General features: G+C 43.0%; 3 protein-coding genes across 3 annotated transcripts; all 3 read left to right on the plus strand.

The window, feature by feature from the left end:
- Window positions 1-1,706: 1,706 nt before the first annotated feature.
- LOC124274799 lies at window positions 1,707-2,237 on the plus strand. Its single transcript, XM_046710176.1, has one exon. It carries the CDS (start codon window positions 1,707-1,709, stop codon window positions 2,235-2,237), a length of 531 nt encoding a protein of 176 aa, XP_046566132.1.
- Window positions 2,238-5,253: 3,016 nt separating this feature from the next.
- On the plus strand, window positions 5,254-7,442 carry LOC124274800 (beta-1,3-glucan-binding protein-like). Its single transcript, XM_046710177.1, has 4 exons — window positions 5,254-5,355; window positions 5,774-5,845; window positions 6,024-6,150; window positions 7,431-7,442. Exons 1-4 carry the CDS (start codon window positions 5,291-5,293, stop codon window positions 7,440-7,442), a joined length of 276 nt encoding a protein of 91 aa, XP_046566133.1. The 5' UTR covers window positions 5,254-5,290.
- Window positions 7,443-12,383: 4,941 nt separating this feature from the next.
- LOC124274801 lies at window positions 12,384-15,852 on the plus strand. The gene is made up of 3 exons (XM_046710178.1): window positions 12,384-12,465; window positions 13,717-14,497; window positions 15,781-15,852. Exons 2-3 carry the CDS (start codon window positions 13,958-13,960, stop codon window positions 15,850-15,852), a joined length of 612 nt encoding a protein of 203 aa, XP_046566134.1. The 5' UTR covers window positions 12,384-12,465; window positions 13,717-13,957.
- The last annotated feature ends 2,394 nt before the right edge of the window (window positions 15,853-18,246 follow it).

Raw genomic sequence — 18,246 nt, forward strand, 5'->3', positions numbered from 1 at the left:
TCCCTTATTCGCCTACACAAGATACTAGGCCTTACAAGCCTCAAGTACATTGATCGACTATTAAATGAAGATCAATTCAAAAATATCTTGTAGTATATATTATACGCACAGGATGGGCCTGTACCCAGTCGTAGAGGAAGTAGTGAAGACACTGGAACCGTAGACAGGTTCCCCTTGAGGCAGTTATGCGACATAAAACGCCAACTAGATCAAGACCGCGACAGACGGGCAGCGTTATGCAAGAAGTACCATAGGACTTTCAATGTCGTGGACGGGGCCGATACCGCCCTTATGACAACCAGCACGGGACTAGGGGCGGTAGGTGTCGGGTTGTTGACCACCATCGTGGCCGCACCCATAGTGCTGGGCATCGAGATAACAGCTGGGGTGTCAGGGTTGGTGGGGTTGGTGTTTAAGAGAAACAAGAGATTCGGTCCAAGTCTCGTAAGACTGCCGTCAGCGAAGCCGAGAAAAATAAGTACATAGAACAAAGGGTACAACAAGCCCGGCAAACCTTCATCACGAAGACCAAAGAGCTCATAGGCGATTCACATTAAACTGTTTCGTCGAGGTCAACACGATATAGGGAGATCAAAATAGTGTCACGTGATCAGGAAAGTGTTGGTTCGCGGTCATAGTGACCAGGAAGTTAACTGGGGATTCAAACAGTGGTATATACAATAGCGGAGAGAGATAAGGGCCTGACAAAAGCTTTATTTCATAAATACCGCTATTGTATATACTACTCGATCCTGTGGGGTAGTCTAGTGGTTGATACCCCATGGATAACGTCTTGAGACCTCACCCTCCTACCCTCGTCTCCTCTCTATTTTCATTCCATCATGGGATAAACGACATTCTCCCTTTCCACACCCTAACCCCCACTGGTTCCATATCCTGAGAGTGCGACGTATAGATTATAAGGTAAATACACCGTAAGTTCATCTGCCATTCTCTCCCAGTGGATGGTGCTGCAGAATAGCCCAGTGGGTAATGCTCTCACTCGTCATGGGGACGATACGGTTTCGTTTTCCAACACTGTAGCATGCGTGAGACCCATTCTTGATTTCCCCCGCTGTGATATAGCAGGAATATTGCTGAAGGGGTGTAAAACCAGACTCTCACACTCGTACTCTGCAATCAAATGGCGCCGATTTAACAAACATATCAGGGAGAGGGTTGTCACGAATTAAAAACTGGGTCACTGTCAATCGCTATTTTTCGATTGTCTCGAACCTTGGATAACTCGAAGTATATACTACACCTATAATTAGAGAATATTACTTTGTCGTCTATCACTCTGGTTTCGCTTTGCAGAATTTATTTCAAGTCTTACTTTTACAAAAATGTTCATAGATTCTTATTATTTACCAATATATTAGTTTGTATTTTGATCGGTTAAATGTCCAGTGTATTCAATGATTTCAATTTTTGTTTGCAATTTTTCAGAAGACACTTCACGATGGGTATATCATTCCGGAAACATAGTTCCACGTACACCACAGCGCCGCATGGACACAGAGTAGCCATAATTGACAATAGCGGAAGTGACGTATCAAAAAGAAACAGGAACGATAACTCTAGCGGGCGAGCTGTATGGTACGTGTCGATCAGGCGACACAGTGGCTGTCAACTTTCCGCTATCAAAGCCTTGTACCTCCAAAAACCCATGGCAAAGTAACCTGAAAAGGTACAAGCAATTACGAATGGTAACTGAATATATGAGAACAGCGTACAAGAACAGTATGTTCCCCATATCAGCCAATTCGCCTATGATAGCACGGATGAAGAGAGCAACGTCATGGTTGATGAAGACAGTCGGCCGGGAAGTGAGAGAGGGAGAGATGGTTTTAATTGAAGAGGTGTTTGGTGAAGAAAGTATGTTTGTGGACAGCGTGGGTAGGAACGTGAAAGGCTGCAAGGCTTTGGATGAACTGATACACTTCTCATATCACAAGTCGGACGAGAAGCTTGTCATCTGTGGGCTGAAAGGGATGGTAGGACCTGATGGTGTGTTCCATCTTGGAGAACCTACTGTTCATTCTGTTTCTCGGACGTACGGAGATAGCGACAAAGGTGATGACGGGATCAAGGTGGTTTTGAAAGAACACAGGTGTACGGACAGGTGTAGAAACTTGCGTCCGATTCCCGTAGATGGTGTGACACAGCGATGTGTACCATCAGCTCCACCTCTTCACGAATCCTTCCCAAGTTCAGAATCTTCATCTCCCCTGTGACATCATTTCTACCCAGTCCCCATCTAGCATCAACACTCACCCACCACCGTATGACGTCATCAGTGACGTCATCACTGACCATCCTCCATCTTACTCTGAACTGTTTCCCAGCGCTTGATATTCATCTTCTCACCTGCGCTTGAAGCATGGGTAGGGGTGTTACCAGAGGCTTTCATGGTTCTTTTACGTGTGACTTAAGTAAGACGTGAGACAAGTACAAAGTTTGATGCCTTATGTACTGAGGGAAAAAAATAAGGGAAGACATTAAAGCACAAATGTTCCGTTATTTTTTTCCAGGTTTCTGTACAAGCTTTGTATCGCACTGTTGGTGAGAATCTGAGAATAAATAGAGGAATAGTGCGATGAAGTGATATTCCCTTATTTGTTTCCCTCAGTATAATATTTTGCTATTGGTTTTTAGTGACATCATGACGTGTTCAACAAGAATGACTTAAGTGAGGAAATCATTATGTTTATCACTTTGGTGAAAACCTATTAACACCGTTACGGTGTTGAAAAATGTGATGTCACAAGGGCAGATCCTGGCACAGTAAAGGGATGCGACTCTTCACAGCAAAACGTGCGTTAGACGGCTGTGCTCGAATGCCCCTGCTAAACGCTTTAGAAACGCTTTACAATCGTGTCTTAGAATTGTACCTAATGATGATGTGTCCTGATCATGCTCCATTTGCGATATTTGTAGTTCATGTAATCGCGCATGGGTACCTGGTCCAAAGTCTCTTACTGGATAGGCTGGCAAGGATTCTGTTTCATATTGATGCAAATACCCTCTGTAAATACATGTTTCAAAATATACGACACGTGTAAATATAGTGCATATAAAGTAAATGACACTGAAAGATGCTGCTTTTGTTTTTGTGGGTTATGTTACGTATAACAACGCCAGAGTGAGTGAGTATGGTTTTGCGCCGCTTTTAGCAATATTCCAGCAATATCATGGCGAGGGACACCAGAACTGGGCTTCACACATTGTACCCATGTGTGGGAATCGAACCCGGGGTCTTCGGCGTGACGAGCGATCACTTTAACCACTAGGCGACCCCACCGCCCCTAATCTATAAATAGAGTACAGCCATGCAAAACCCCCTTTCTGTTTTCAGCTCATGCTCCGATCTGCATGCACGACTGATTTAAGACGATAGAATTACGACTTAGTGCTGCTGTTGTCTCTATATTTGTAAACTAGCTTTGCACGTATGCACGGCTCGAAAATCACATGAGCACAACACACACTATTACTCATTGACATATATAGTGCTTCAGTTACATTTCCTTAACTACACAGTGCTGTATGAAGGTGTGACTACGTATGGCTCACTCCAGTCAAATATCTTTCTGAAGGATATGTCGAATATCACTCTGTCTCGAATTCACATTCCGGTTTCTGCAAATTCTTGCTATATTGAAATGCAGTTTTCACTCCTGCTGAAATGCAGTTTTCAAATGCCTCGAAGCACTTGTGAGTCCAAAGTATCCAGATTTAGAAAATATCCAACTACAAGTTCCATGTAATTACACCGACTGACTGAGTTTGGTTTTACGCCGCTTTTAGCAATATTCCAGCAATATCACGGAGGGGAACACCAGAAATGGGCTTCACTCATTGTACCCATGTGGGGATTCGAACCCGGGTCTTCGGCTTGACGAGCCAACGCTTTAACCACTAGACTACCCCACCGCCCCTCCATGTAATTACAAATATAATTCAAAATAACACATAAAAGAATAAAAGCAAACAAACGGATATTTACTACCACCCGAAGAATCCCTTTATAGTCAACAATTCCGTAAGGCAAATTGAAGTAACGAAAGAATATACAGAAACAACAGTTTACCAAGCTGAGTGCACCAAATGGAACAACGTTGATATCAATACCTGGTTGCAAACCCAAATACCCGGGCTTTCTAAACACGCTCAACAACAAATATACTTTAGTACGTAGTAACACTCAAAACATATTATTACATTTTCGAAATATTAATAAAGTTCGGGTTGACCTGGGATTTCTCAAACACGTTTTGGTTTATTCTTGAACCCAGCAGGTATAGGTTTCTGCATGGTTACACGCCTTGTTAGCTGATCTAGCTGTGATAGCGTCTTTGTGCCTCTTCCGGGTATTGAATTAGATGCAATCTGAGACAGATATATTTACACACAATACAGTCGTGGTTTTGACACGTCCACGCTATTCCAGGTGTGCTGGTTCAGGGAAATATTCAGAAACGTAAACGTGGTAAAATCTGTCTGTCTCACAACCATATAATGTTCTCTTCCGCCCAGCCATTTCTGTAAGACAAAAGCCTTAGATGAAGCATTCTGGAGTAGAATCCCTCGACGCCCTGCTTTGATAGTAATCTACATTTACCTGAGCAGATTAGCACAGTATTGACCATTGATGGTGTCACCTTTTGAGATATTGTCCATTAATAGGATGTCTTTGTAGTCAAGTCAAAATGATGCCAGATGACGCAGGCTGCTTTCACTTTTGCCATTGATCGTAGATCCAACCATTCCTCCCAAATCTGGATCCAATTCCACAATCTGAAAAACTCTCGTATGTGTACCAACTAAATCGTTATGATAGAGTGGTGTCTTGTTCTCGTCAGTTTTCGCCCAACTCCAAGTTCTTATAAACCGTTAACAGGGAGACAACGGTAAATCCATGCAGGCCTTTCTACCTAAATTACCTCATAACGTCTCTGGTTACTACATCAGTTCTTACTTGTGGCACCAGTGAGTGAGTGAGTTTAGTTTTACGTCGCTTTTAGCAATATTCCATCAATATCACGGCGGGGGACATCAGACATGGGCTTCACACATTGTACCCATGTGGGGAATCGAACCTGGGTCTTCAGCAGGACGAGCGAACGCTTTAACCACTAAGCTACCCCACCGCCCCCAGTCTTTAAGAAATGCCTATCAAACTATTGAAAGGACGTTGTTTAGTGATCTCATAAATATGGATGACGAAGCATGAATTATTTCACTAACAGGTAACCTTCATTACGGAAACATCGGTATTCAAAGAATAATGTCAACACTACACTGGGGACCCAATCCAGGAAGTGACAGCTGGCCAAAGACCACTCAGGGAAAGTAGGTGAATCGGTGTTCATACTTTCAACCACTTGTTCTGGTAACATGTTGATGATTTTGTTCGTGTTAACCCAACAATCGGAATTTCTTCAATTCAAGGCTAAAGAATAATATATTCACAAATTATATTGAAATATTATTATATTACTCATCCCCATCCCTGCAGAAACTGTGGTGTTCTTGTCTAAAATATCTTGTAAATATAGTGAGTGAGTGAGTATGGTTTTACGCCGCTTTTAGCAATATTCAAGCAATATCACGGCGGGGACACCAACATGTGCTTCACACATTGTACCCATGTTGGGAATCGAACTCTGGTTTTCGGCGTGACGAACGCTTCAACAACTAGGCTACCTACTCATGTATCGGGAACGTTTGCTAGGTGTGACCATGAATCAAGGGAGATAACTGTTTTCAGAATCGCATCCGGAGGTACCTGGGCTGACGACTTCCACACCTACACCATGGACTGGGATGCAAGCGGCATTGTGTAGGTTTGCGGCCAGTTAACACGGTTATATTTTATAATAGCTTAACACCCGTATCAGACAAACAAACTTCAAAACAATAAAAACAACAGATGATGGACGGATGGACGCCACTGTACGTCTACTGTCTACGGTACTTCACGTGGTTATGGCCTTACGCTGGTTCTTGTAACACTGCAGCATCTCCGTTGACGGTGACGTCATCCTGAACCAGCCCACTCCCTCAAACGGATACTTTTCATTCGGAGGCTTCAGCGGGATCAACCCATGGGCTGGACACGGCAAGGACGCCCCCTTTGACCAGGAGGTGAGGACTGGGATATGTTCCGCATACTCCGTAGACTGGTTTGTTTGCCAAAGAGCTCCTCCACGCCGCTTTTCACTTCTACATCCGTTAGGAGGTGAAGCGCAGGGTAAACAAAGAGTTGAGGTTAAAGTGTAGGATGTGGTATCAGACTTACATGGCCTATCCTCTATTCCCTCAGACAGATTAATTTTGGCTTGAATGGACGTCCCAATGAAATAAGTGTTCACTGTATTGTATCGAATCGCAGAAACCCCTGAATTCTGCTCAGCATCTTTCTACAAAGAACATGTAAGTCTTACAACGATGAATATCGTATTCTGTAGATTTTGAGTTCTCATGAACTGGACAGCCAGTCCAGTGGTCATCATACGAGGTCCAAAACTATGAATGATTACATAACGAATATGGGTCACCTATATGTCGCAGCTGTTTGAATACACATGCAAAAAATACTTCAGATTTCCTTAACTACACAGTGCTGTATGAAGGTGTGACTACGTATGGCTCACTCCAGTCAAATATCTTTCTGAAGGATATGTCGAATATCACTCTGTCTCGAATTCACATTCCGGTTTCTGCAAATTCTTGCTATATTGAAATGCAGTTTTCACTCCTGCTGAAATGCAGTTTTCAAATGCCTCGAACCACTTGTGAGTCCAAAGTATCCAGATTTAGAAAATATCCAACTACAAGTTCCATGTAATTACACTGACTGACTGAGTTTGGTTTTACGCCGCTTTTAGCAATATTCCAGCAACATCACGGCAGGGGACACCAGAAATGGGCTTCACTCATTGTACCCATGTGAGGATTCGAACCCGGGTCTTCGACGTGACGAGCCAATGCTTTAACCACTAGACTACCCCACCGCCCCTCCATGTAATTACAAATATAATTCAAAATAACACATAAAGAAGAAAAACAAACAAAGGATATTTACTACCACCCGAAGAATCCCTTTATAGTCAATAACAATTCCGGGTAAGGCAAAATGGAAGTAACGAAAGAATATACAGAAACAACAGTTTACCAAGCTGGAGTGCAACCAAATGGAACAACATTGATATCAATACCCGGGCTATCTAAACACGTTCAACAACAAATATACGTTAGTGCGTAGAAACAGTCAAAACATATATTTTCATTTTCGAAATGTTAATAAAGTCCGGGTTGACCTGGGATTTCCTCAAATACGTTTTGGTTTATTCTTGAACCCAGCAGGTATAAGTTTCTGCATGGTTACACGCCTTGTTAGCTGATCTAGTTTGTGCCTTTTCCAGGTATTGAATTAGATGCAATCTGGGACAGAATATATTTACACACAATACAGTCGTGGTTTTGACACGTCCACGCTATTCGAGTGCGCTGGTTCAGGGAAATATACTCTCCCAAATAAGAAACGCATCATGAAAAATAGCAATTTCATGTAGCAATGAATTAAAACGTGATTCATTTTACAAAAGGTTTTACTCTGTTTAGGAGTCCTATTGAGTTTATGTTTTGAAACATCACAACAAAACGCACCCTCCGTAAAATACCCGTATTTAACAGCATGATTTTCAATTTCGGGTGTAGTGTCACAGAATACACAATTCACATGCAATGCACGTGAAAGTTGGGGATCAGATAGTCTCAATGATGGGTATAAAGGTTGATTGCTGGTCTGTCGATTATTCACTGTATTTGGAATATTGTTGACGAACGCAAAATGCCACGTCTAAGTGAAGCCAACCGTCATATCGCCATTGGTTTGCTTAAAGCTGGCCAGTCTCAACGCGCAGTTGCCCCGACGCATGAATGTTCACCAAAGCACCACTTCACGGCTCTGTGAGAGATATCGCCGGCAGAATGCGGCGGTAGCAGATGCCCCTCGTAGTGGGCGGCGACCTCGAGCGACCACTGCGGCGCAGGATCGCTACATCCGGGTACATCACCTGCGTCATCGAACAGCTACGGCGACCAGTACCGCTCGACAAATACCCGGATTGAGAAGACTTTCTGCACAGACCGTCATGAACAGGTTGAGAGAGGCTGGTTTACGTGCCAGAAGACCTTATTTTGGCCCTGTGCTTTTGACAACAACATCGTCGATATCGAGTTCAATGGTGCACCAACGTTCAGGCCTGGAACCTACCGAATTGGCGTAGAATCTGGTTCAGTGATGAATCACGATTTCTATTGGAACGACGCGATAGAAGAATGCGGGTGTACAGACGTCGACGTAAACTTTTCGCCGACGCTTGCGTTCCCCAGGTGGACAGATTCGGCCGGGGAAGTGTTATGATGTGGGGAGCGATCACCTGCCGTAGGAGAAGTGATTTGGTGATGATCCTGGGCAACCTGACAGCTCAACGGTACTGTGACGAAATCCTACGCCCACACCTCCTTCCAATCATTGATCGCAATAGGGAGTTGTTTCAACAGGACAATGCCAGGCCCCACACAGCACGTCACACTAGAGACTTCCTCCAGAACCACAACATCAATGTGCTCCCCTGGCCCTCAAGATCACCGGACTTAAACCCGATCGAACATCTGTGGGATGCCCTGGCCAGACGGGTGCGACGCCGTAACCCTTAGCCCCAGACACTTCAGCAACTCGCACAGGCACTACAGGCAGAGTGGGCTGCGATTGGGCAACACGAGATTCTGAGACTTATTCGTTCGATGCCGAGGCGATGCCGTGCAGTTCTGGATGCCCACGGTGGTCACACGAGGTATTGACTTCAGCGCCACCACCGTCTCCATGTGACACTCAAACTGGCTTTCCTCGAGTTGGTGCCAAAGACGGATAAGTCTGCATTCCCAGTGTGCAATTTCGCTATATTTCATTGACTCATAAAGCCTACAAGATGTTTCAAAATAAACATAAAAATACAGTTGAAATTCCTATATGCGTTTCTTTTTTGGGAGAGTATATTTAGAAACGTAAACGTGGTAAAATCTGTCTGTCTCACAACCATAAAATGTTCTCTTCCGCCCAGCCATTTCTGCAATACAAAAGCCTTAGATGAAGCAATCTAGAGTAGAATCCCTCGACGTCCTGCTCTGATAGTACCCTGCATTTACCTGAGCCGATTAGCACAACTTAGACCATTGATGGTGTCACCTTTTGAGATATTGTCCATTAATAGGATGTTTTTGTAGTCAAGTCAATATGATGCCAGATGGCGCACGCTGCTTCCACTTTGCCATTGATTGCCATTAAACGTAGATCCAACCATTCCTCCCAAATCTGGATCCAATTCCACAATCTGAAAAACTCTCGTATGTGTACCAACTAAATCGTTATGATAGAGTGGTGTCTTGTTCTCGTCAGGTTTTGCCCAACTCCAAGTTCTTATAAACCGTTAACAGGGAGACAACGGTAAATCCATGCAGGCCTTTCTACTTACATTACCTCATAACGTCTCTAATTACTACATCAGTTCTTACTTGTGGCACGAGTGAGTGAGTTTAGTTTTACGCCGCTTTTAGCAATATTCCATCAATATCACGGCGGGGGACACCAGACATGGGTTTCACACATTGTACCCATGTTGGGAATCGAATCTGGGTCTTCAGCAGGACGAGCGAACACTTTAACCACTCGGCTACCCCAATGTCCCACTTGTGACACGAGCACCTGAATACATATGATGATACCTCCACGTAACATCGCAAAAATTTTTTTTTTACATTAGTGCCGAACATCCGCCCCATAATAACACACTGATAGACAGATTAATATTTTTGTCAAACATTGCTGATAACGACAGTCACAAAACGTTACCAATAGTTGGTAACCATGACAAACTGTCGCAAAGTAATCACCTCCCTACAATAAGTTTGCCTTGATCCTTATGGAATCAGAATCGATCTGCAAATACAACTGGGTCTGCCTGTTTAGTTTCCACTAACATGTAATTTGCCGAGTCGTTTTTAAACACAGTCTACATGTTAGAACTCTTTTGAATCATAGTACACGTGTGTAATGTGAGCTGTGCAGACAAAGGAGAAGCCTTCGCTGGTAAACTATATGCTGGAAAGTGGCCTCCATGATACCTTATGACATTTATTTGAGTAGGGAAATAAACGCCAGTATGTATGTATGTATGTATGTATGTATGTATGTATGTATGTAAGTGTGTGTGTGTGTGTGCGTGCGTGCGTGCGTGCGTGCGTGCGTGCGTGCGTGCGTGTGTATGTGGATTTTACATGTATTGTTGTATGATATTTATGATGTGTATGGATGTATGCGTATGGATAATACTTATTATTCATGTATTATGGTATTATGGCTACACCCCCACCCCCACCCCCACCCCCTTACACACACACTCAAACACACACGGGTAGCCTAGTGGTTAAGGCGTCCGCTCTTCACGCCGAAGACCCGGGTTTGATTGGGCTTCACACATTGTACCCATGTGGGGACTCGAACCTGGGTCTTCAGCGTGGCGAGCGAAAACGCTGTAACCATTAAGAACCAATAAGCTAACCCTTCGAAGACCCGGTTTTGAGTCCCCAAATGAGTAGAATGTGTGAAGCCCATTTCTGGTGTCCCCCGCCGTGATATTGCTGGAATATTGCTAAAAACGGCGTAAAACTAAACTCACTCACTCATGTATATATGTGACTGTAGTTATCGGCGTAGTATAGAAGAAATGTTATATTATTTGTTCTTAACTGAATATCTACTGGACTATTCGGGAGCACCTTTACACATATGTTTTATCAAGTCCAAATCCTGTAGAATATTTGTATCATCGCATAGAAAGATAGTCTAAAGACTTTTACAAACATGATTAGATCCTCAACACAGACCGAAAAAGATTTCTTGTCCCTAATTGTAACTCTAAGCATTTAAGGATTTCAACACATTTCGTTGCTAAACGCGTTTAGAATCTAAATATGGGAAAGCCCGTACCCCATTGGTTTCTCCTAACCATTTCATTTTACAGAAACGCTTTTGGATTTCAAAAGAACCTTCTTATCACTTGTGTAACCCGAGAGCACCTGTGGCGATCATCCGACTCAAGGCCGTGAATGCTATCAAAATTATATACACAATAACAGGAAGATTAATAAAATGTACACACTCGTTTCCCAGTTATTCTGAGTGACCCCTCCAGCTTACATCTCAATGTACAGTCTAAAGAATGGGTCAAAAAGTTGGGTGTGTTTTACCTACACGCTCGCTAAAGTTCATTTCCGGCACAAGAGTCATGTGGGTCAAAGTTCAATGGTCTTTCCCGACCTGGCGACGCCCACTGTTTATCGAGCTGACATGGACCTCAGCTGCCAGGATAGCTCACGACAGACACTCGTCTAAATTTGAGTCCTCCGATAACATAGTGTAAATTGCGAAACTTTCGTTACATATCATGCGTAATTCAAGGTTTCTATACAATCTCTCCATGAGAGAAAAAATGCAAACGCTCTCTGTCACTATTATGGTATCATAAAGGAATATTTATTTTCCGACAGTGTCGACACGTGAGGGTATCAGTGAGTAACTGTAAAAGCAAACATAACATTGTAAAGCATGGACAATATAAACAACCTTGACCTTGCTTTGAGTCACTGCGACTGCGCTGAGCTGTGAGTGGGAGTGTCACGGATGTTTTCAGGCGTTGTTCGTGAAGCTACTTATAGTCAAGGTTGCGCAAGACTGCATCCAGATACGATACTGACCTACATAACGTAAGTTACACTGTCTCTGTACATAGCCACTGCATACTTACCATCATAGGATTCAACACTTCACATATTCTGTAAGTCTTTCATTACGTTTATTTTGATTTGATAAATGTGAGCATCCCTTGCGATATGCGGTACTAACAGCGAAACGATATATCTGTCTGTTTATGTGTTTCTAAAGTGTGTCTAATAGTGACAGGAGAGAAATTATGATGCTACTGTGATAACGTTGTAGGCAAAAAACATCATTTTTTGTATAATAATTACATTTTAAATGTTCACTAATAATGTAACTGATATGAGATACGTCATAAACCCGGAAATATTGCTGCATGTAATTATTTTGTGGTGAAAAGGTCACTATACGCAAGATACAAAGATTTCATTACTTCATGTTAAATTGTATGTGACATGTTCATTGTTTATGACATTATTCATGATGGTTTTACAAATTATCAGCCCAAGCTGAAAATGGGATATGGAGGAGGAGAGCCCCCGTCGTACAATCCGACACAATGGCCGCCATTGCTGAGGATGCGACATCAAAGGGATACAGACGCCGTCCAGCCTCAACCCCGAGGATTTATCCGGAGATTCCTTTGTTGTTATATTCCCTCCATCATCGACCAGCAGGTAAGCAGGGAACAGGTGTGATGATGAGGCGAGCAAAGTTGGGGAAGGGAGGTAACTCCGTGAACTTTCACTATGGGGAATTAGTTTGATGGTAGAGTGACCTGCACGTTTGTTCGTTGTTTGTTTGTTGTTTAATGCCGTTCTCAGCAATATTACACTTAAATTGCGGCGGTCTGTAAATCGGTCATGAGCAACGATCTATGCAGTTGGGAGCCTGACTACCCGATCTCGTTTGTCGCCTCTTACGACAAGTATGGGTTACTGAAGACTAATTCTAACCCGGATCGTCACGGGTACCCTCCACGGTGAATAGTTTATTATATTATATATTTTCATGGTTTCAGTACCTATCTGGACAAAGCTTCATTAATGATACAAAGACTGTTCCTTAGTAATATTGTTTACATAACTTCTCGTCGGATGAATAAACAAAACAAAACAATTCACTCATAAAACCTAAATGGATAAAGTAACAAAAGTCCACTATGGAAGCCGTCAGTAAAGTCACACTACTACTACTACTACTACTACTACTACTACTACTACTACTACTACTACTACTACTATAATATTGATCGAAGTGTCCTTGATTTCAATGGTCGGTTGCTAGATGAGTGGATGTAACTCGATTTAGTAACCTTATATGGTTGTCATAAGTTGTTGGCGAGCATTAGAACGATGTTTCCGTTGTGTTATTATGTTAGGTGTGTGATACTAGTTTCGACCCGTGAAAAATAGAAAGTCATGTTTGTCGTAAGAGGCGACTAACGGGATCCGGTGGTCAGGCTCGCTGACTTGGTTGATTGCGTGGATCGATGTTCATGATGTGAATCACTGGAGTGTCTGGTCCAGACTCAATTATTTACAGACCCCCGTCATATAGCTGGAATATTGCTGATAGCGTCGTTAAACAATCGACCAACAATAATGCTTGTTTCATACATTTTGAGACCCGTGAAGGTCCGGGTTAGAATATTGATCTTCAGTAACCAATGCTTGTCGTAAGAGGCGACTAACGGCATCAGGTGGTAAGGCCCGATGACTTGGTTGACACATGTCATCGGTTCCCAATTCCGCAGATCCATGCTCATGTTGTTGATCACTGGATTGTCTGGTCCAGTCTCGATTATTTACAGACCGCCGCCATATAGCTGGAATGTTGCTGAGTGCAGCGTAAAACTAAACTCACTCACTCATACATTGCGATTTTTATTATACGTACGTTCACTTAACTATCAACTTCTCTTTAAGCTACAGAAGCTTCAGAAGTGGATCATCCATTCAGTCAGTTGATACAAACATACAAGGGCCTCCACCTGCTTACCCAGAGCATACATCTCGAGGAACTCGCAGAACATCAGCAGAACCAGTTGCACATAATACAGAGCCCAGTTTTAGTTTCATTGATGACCAGCGAACTTCATCACTTGATGCTGATGTTGAGAAAGTGTCTGTTCCAGTATCTCTTCAAGATGCCACCCGGTCACACAGAATGGTTCCACTGCCACAGACCGGAGCCCAGTCAGACCGGAAGTACGTTCCAGGTTTTCCACGCCCATCACCAGCCGCTTCAAACATTCGTGACGACGCCATTTTGTCAGATGGGGCGTCATGGAAACCATTGAAGCACGACCCGTCGTTACCGGGAAGAATCGTTATAGAACAATATGAGCACGTCATCTCCAGTTCCTCCCCCGCTGCCATGGAGATCAGATGGCGTGTTCCTGAAAACGCGACCCACTTCACTGGTTTGATTTACGTGGTTGAGACAAACTGGTCGTCCCACCCACTCCTTTCAGTCACACCGATAACCAAACCGATCGATCGGGAAACAGATGACGACCATTGGGTAGAAATAATAGACACTGCCAAGCCGTTTATTCGCTTGTTTCGAACTCAGTCGATGCTTACGATTGGACATGCCAAATGGGCTCTAAACCAATCAAGTGCAACACACGGTCTGAAAATGTGGTTCCGCGTTCGAGCTGTCGATGGGTACAACAGGCTGCCATCTTGCAAGAAGGGTCCTTGGGTGAGGAGTTTAAGGTCCACTTCATTGAAACGTAAGTTTGATTATTGCAATATTTCAGCTGTATTAAAGATATTTAATTAGTCGAATCTGGACAAGATGATTGATTGATATTAGCGTTGTAAATGAAGTGTTTGGTCCTTTTATAGTGAGTGACTGACTGACTGACTGAGTTTGGTTTTACGCCGCTTTTAGCAATATTCCAGCAATATCACGGCGGGGACACCAGAAATGGGCTTCACTCATTGTACCCATGTGAGGGATTCGAACCTGGTCTTCGGCGTGACGAGCCAACGCTTTAACCACTAGACTACCCCACCGCCCCCCTTTTTATAGTGTGTGAATGTATGGGTTTGTGCGTGAGTATACCATTTGGGTTTACGCAATATTCCAGCAATATCACCTTAACACCAGAAATGGGCTTCACATATTGTACCATGTGGGGATTCGAACACGCGTGACGAGTGAACGCTTCAGCCAGCTGCAGAAGGCTACCATCTGCTTCACGTTGGTTGGTTGGTTGGTTGGTTTGTTGCTGAACGCCGCACTCCGCAATATTCCAGCTATATGGCGGCGGTCTGTAAATAATCGAGTCTGAACCAGACAATCCAGTGATCAACAGCATAAGCATCGATATAGGCAATTGGGATACGATGACATGTGTCAACTAAGTCAGCGAGCCTGACCACCCGACCCGTTAGCCGCCTCCGGATCTTTCAACGGGTCTGCCCCACGTCCTATATGCATACATGAATATTTTATTCCAGTGATTATGAAAGTGTCTGTTCCGAACAGGATGCATATTTGTCTTTGGTGTACTAAATGCAGGTTTGTAACCTAACGTTACAACACATTCCCTACGTGTCCCGTATTTTTGTGACTATGACCCATTTTTGCGTGTCGTACGTAAGTGGAATCAACTTCCCGTATAATACGTGTCTGATCAACGTAACGCTATAAAAAGTGACCGTTATCAACTTTAAAGAGTGTTCGTGACTCTGAATAACGTATGATACGTGTTTGATCATTTGATCGCAGATATATTTCCTGTTATCCCATTAACATAGGGGGTTAATTTCATACATTGTGTGTAGCTGATAAAGTTATCGCAGTAAAATTACTGTTATCCCTTTTACGTACTGTACGTGACTTGGGATTTTATACCTGGTATGTACCTGATAACCTTATCGCCGTTATATTTACTGTTATGACAGTTACGTAGTGTACCAAAATGGGATAAACATTACGCGTCACGTAGTTTAAGGCAATTAAACTTTATGTTGCAGGGCGGCGGCATCACGAAAGTCTCAAGAAAACGCATGGAAAAGTCCCAAGAAGCTGCGATGGGGAACAAGTGACATATCTAAACAAGACAAAGATGCTGAACCCTGACATTTGCATTGTCCGCATCTTACGCAAAAACGCACCATCCGCAAAACCGCAACAACCGCACCATCCGCAACAGCCGCATCTTCCAGCTTGTCCCACAGATGCGGTTAATATTCACAAGTTAGAGTATTACATACACTCCGATTCACCAACCGAGGACGCGAATAACATGGGAAAGACCTTCAAATTCAGGGAAGTTCAAGCGAATGTTTTACGAAATACAATCCATGCAGAACCACCGCAAAACAAGGGACCTAACACCATTGAATTTAAACAGTGCGTCTTATCGGAATCATGGAAAACAATAGCTGATACACAGTCGTCTCCCCTTAGACTGTACAAATTCCCCGAAGCACGTCTCCATCGGCCGGACAAGATGGGACTTTTCTCCTGACATGGCGCCATGTACGTTGTTACTGAGGATCCGTCTTGTCGGGATGATGCGGGATTTTGATGGGTGAGTGAGGGGCCGTGGTCGGATACCGTGCGTATTCATGTTCAAGCGGAGAAGCCAATCTCGACTCAATAATGGGGCGTGTTAAAGAACAATGCTATCCCAGCTATCAATTTCACGTTGTCACAACGTTATTCTGTGGACTCCCATTTACGTTGGTCACAACGTTGTGACTAACGTTGTCATACGTCATTTTACGTCGCCACAAGGTTAAAGTTAGTTCATGCTAACGTATTTAACGTTGTCTTTACGATCTATTTAACGTTAATAGTTAAATAGTTTTCCCAGTAGTGAACAGTACATACGAAACAAAGCAGAGATTCACTTCAATGTTTATTCGTCAATTTGCATGTTGTTTTGGTCCTGTTCTGAAGCTGTAGTTGAATAGTGAAGAAAGAATCTCAAAGTGAAAAAAAAGTTTTACAGACTATCGCGACACCAAAGTTATAACAAACGTTGTTATAACGTTGTGAGAGCCCAAAGCATAACGTTTCCTGAACGTAAATTTGCAACGTTGTTATTACGTTGAGACATAACGTTATAAAATGACGTAACACTAACGTGTCGTGACGTTACATATCTAAACCTTCCCCACAGCGTAGGAAAACCTGTAGCTGGAATATCAACTGTATAACAAATGCTGATCTCCGCTCATGGGAAGAACGTGTTGCATGTTGGTATGTGTTCGGATCCCCGATGAAAGAGATTAAGTTCTTGGTCTACAGGGTACATCGTCCACACGGAGTAGGTTGCGAACCAAAGACGTTGAAAGATGATTGGAACTTGATCACGAGCATACTCGCCTGAACATGACTGAAGTAACTGAAACGCACATAAAATATTCCAGAACGTTCTCCATGACAACATAATTCGCGATTCTACTCAATAGAGTGAGTGAGTTAAAATTGACGTCATATCGGCAATATTTCAGCCAGATTGTGATGTACTCATTAGAGAGTGGTGATGTCACTGACAATCACACGGGTCGGAGTTCGAATCTCAAAGGAAATATTTACGTATTTATCTTGATTTAGATGAGTTAGATGGAAACAGATGCGTTTGCTTTTGAGTCTTAACGTATTTACATGACCAGGACTAGAACCCTCCCAGTACCAAATATAGAATATATTTATTGTATCTATGAGTTGAATTAAACTATGTTTCTGTTTTGCTTGTAATTACCTCAAAATATCTGTCCATTTTAACTGAAACGATACAGGTATTTGATTATTTTATGTTTTTGTTTGTAATTTGTTTTCCTTAATCTTTCATTCTACACACTATATATCTGTTATAAAGCCAAATATTTGTTTTATTTATGTCATTGTTTTGCTATTCCAACGAGGGAGGATCTCATAAGTGAGTGTGTATGGTTTTACGCCGTTTTTAGCAATATCCAGCAACATCACGGCGGGGACATCCGAAATGGGCTTCAGACATTGTACCCATGTGGGGAATCGAACCCGGGTCTTCGGCGTGACGAACGAACGCAAAACCCGCAGTGATGTTGCTGGAATTGTTTGTTAAACACGGCGTAAAACTTCACTCCACACTCTCACTATCAATTCAGGGGCAGGGGTGGTCCTGTCGTTTAAAGACACCTCAGTTTTTCTCAGTTGCGTCCCTTTGATGCACCAGAAACCTATGATGGTGGGTTCCCAGTTTCCCCATTATGATTTAGTTTCTTCAACACCATACCCGTGTTTGTGGGTTTCACCGAATGGTAAACGACTGAGACCTGAATCACATCGGACGTTCATCTCCCATTAAACTGATACGCCGTGACACCTAAAGCCTGTAGTCAAATGAACGATCGTTATTTGATCAGTTGTAAATATATTCCAAATCCACATCATGCAAATAGTGCAAACTGGAAGATATCTGTTTGGTAGTATATTATACAGGCATA

Source organism: Haliotis rubra, unplaced genomic scaffold (genome assembly GCF_003918875.1).
Source record: "Haliotis rubra isolate DU_JTF1 unplaced genomic scaffold, ASM391887v1 Scf1943, whole genome shotgun sequence".
In the NCBI taxonomy this organism is placed as follows: Eukaryota; Metazoa; Mollusca; class Gastropoda; order Lepetellida; family Haliotidae; genus Haliotis; species Haliotis rubra.

Excerpts from the sequence above, each read along its gene's own strand:
- LOC124274801 (XM_046710178.1), top strand. The coding sequence starts at position 13,958 with ATGGTTCCACTGCCACAGACCGGAGCCCAGTCAGACCGGAAGTACGTT. Across the intron at positions 14,498-15,780 it reads CTTGCAAGAAGGGTCCTTGG|GGCGGCGGCATCACGAAAGT; the intron begins GTGAGGAGTTTA and ends TTTATGTTGCAG.
- LOC124274799 (XM_046710176.1), top strand. The coding sequence starts at position 1,707 with ATGGTAACTGAATATATGAGAACAGCGTACAAGAACAGTATGTTCCCC.
- LOC124274800 (XM_046710177.1), top strand. The coding sequence starts at position 5,291 with ATGTCAACACTACACTGGGGACCCAATCCAGGAAGTGACAGCTGGCCA. Across the intron at positions 5,356-5,773 it reads CCAAAGACCACTCAGGGAAA|AATCGCATCCGGAGGTACCT; the intron begins GTAGGTGAATCG and ends AACTGTTTTCAG. Across the intron at positions 5,846-6,023 it reads TGGGATGCAAGCGGCATTGT|CATCTCCGTTGACGGTGACG; the intron begins GTAGGTTTGCGG and ends GTAACACTGCAG.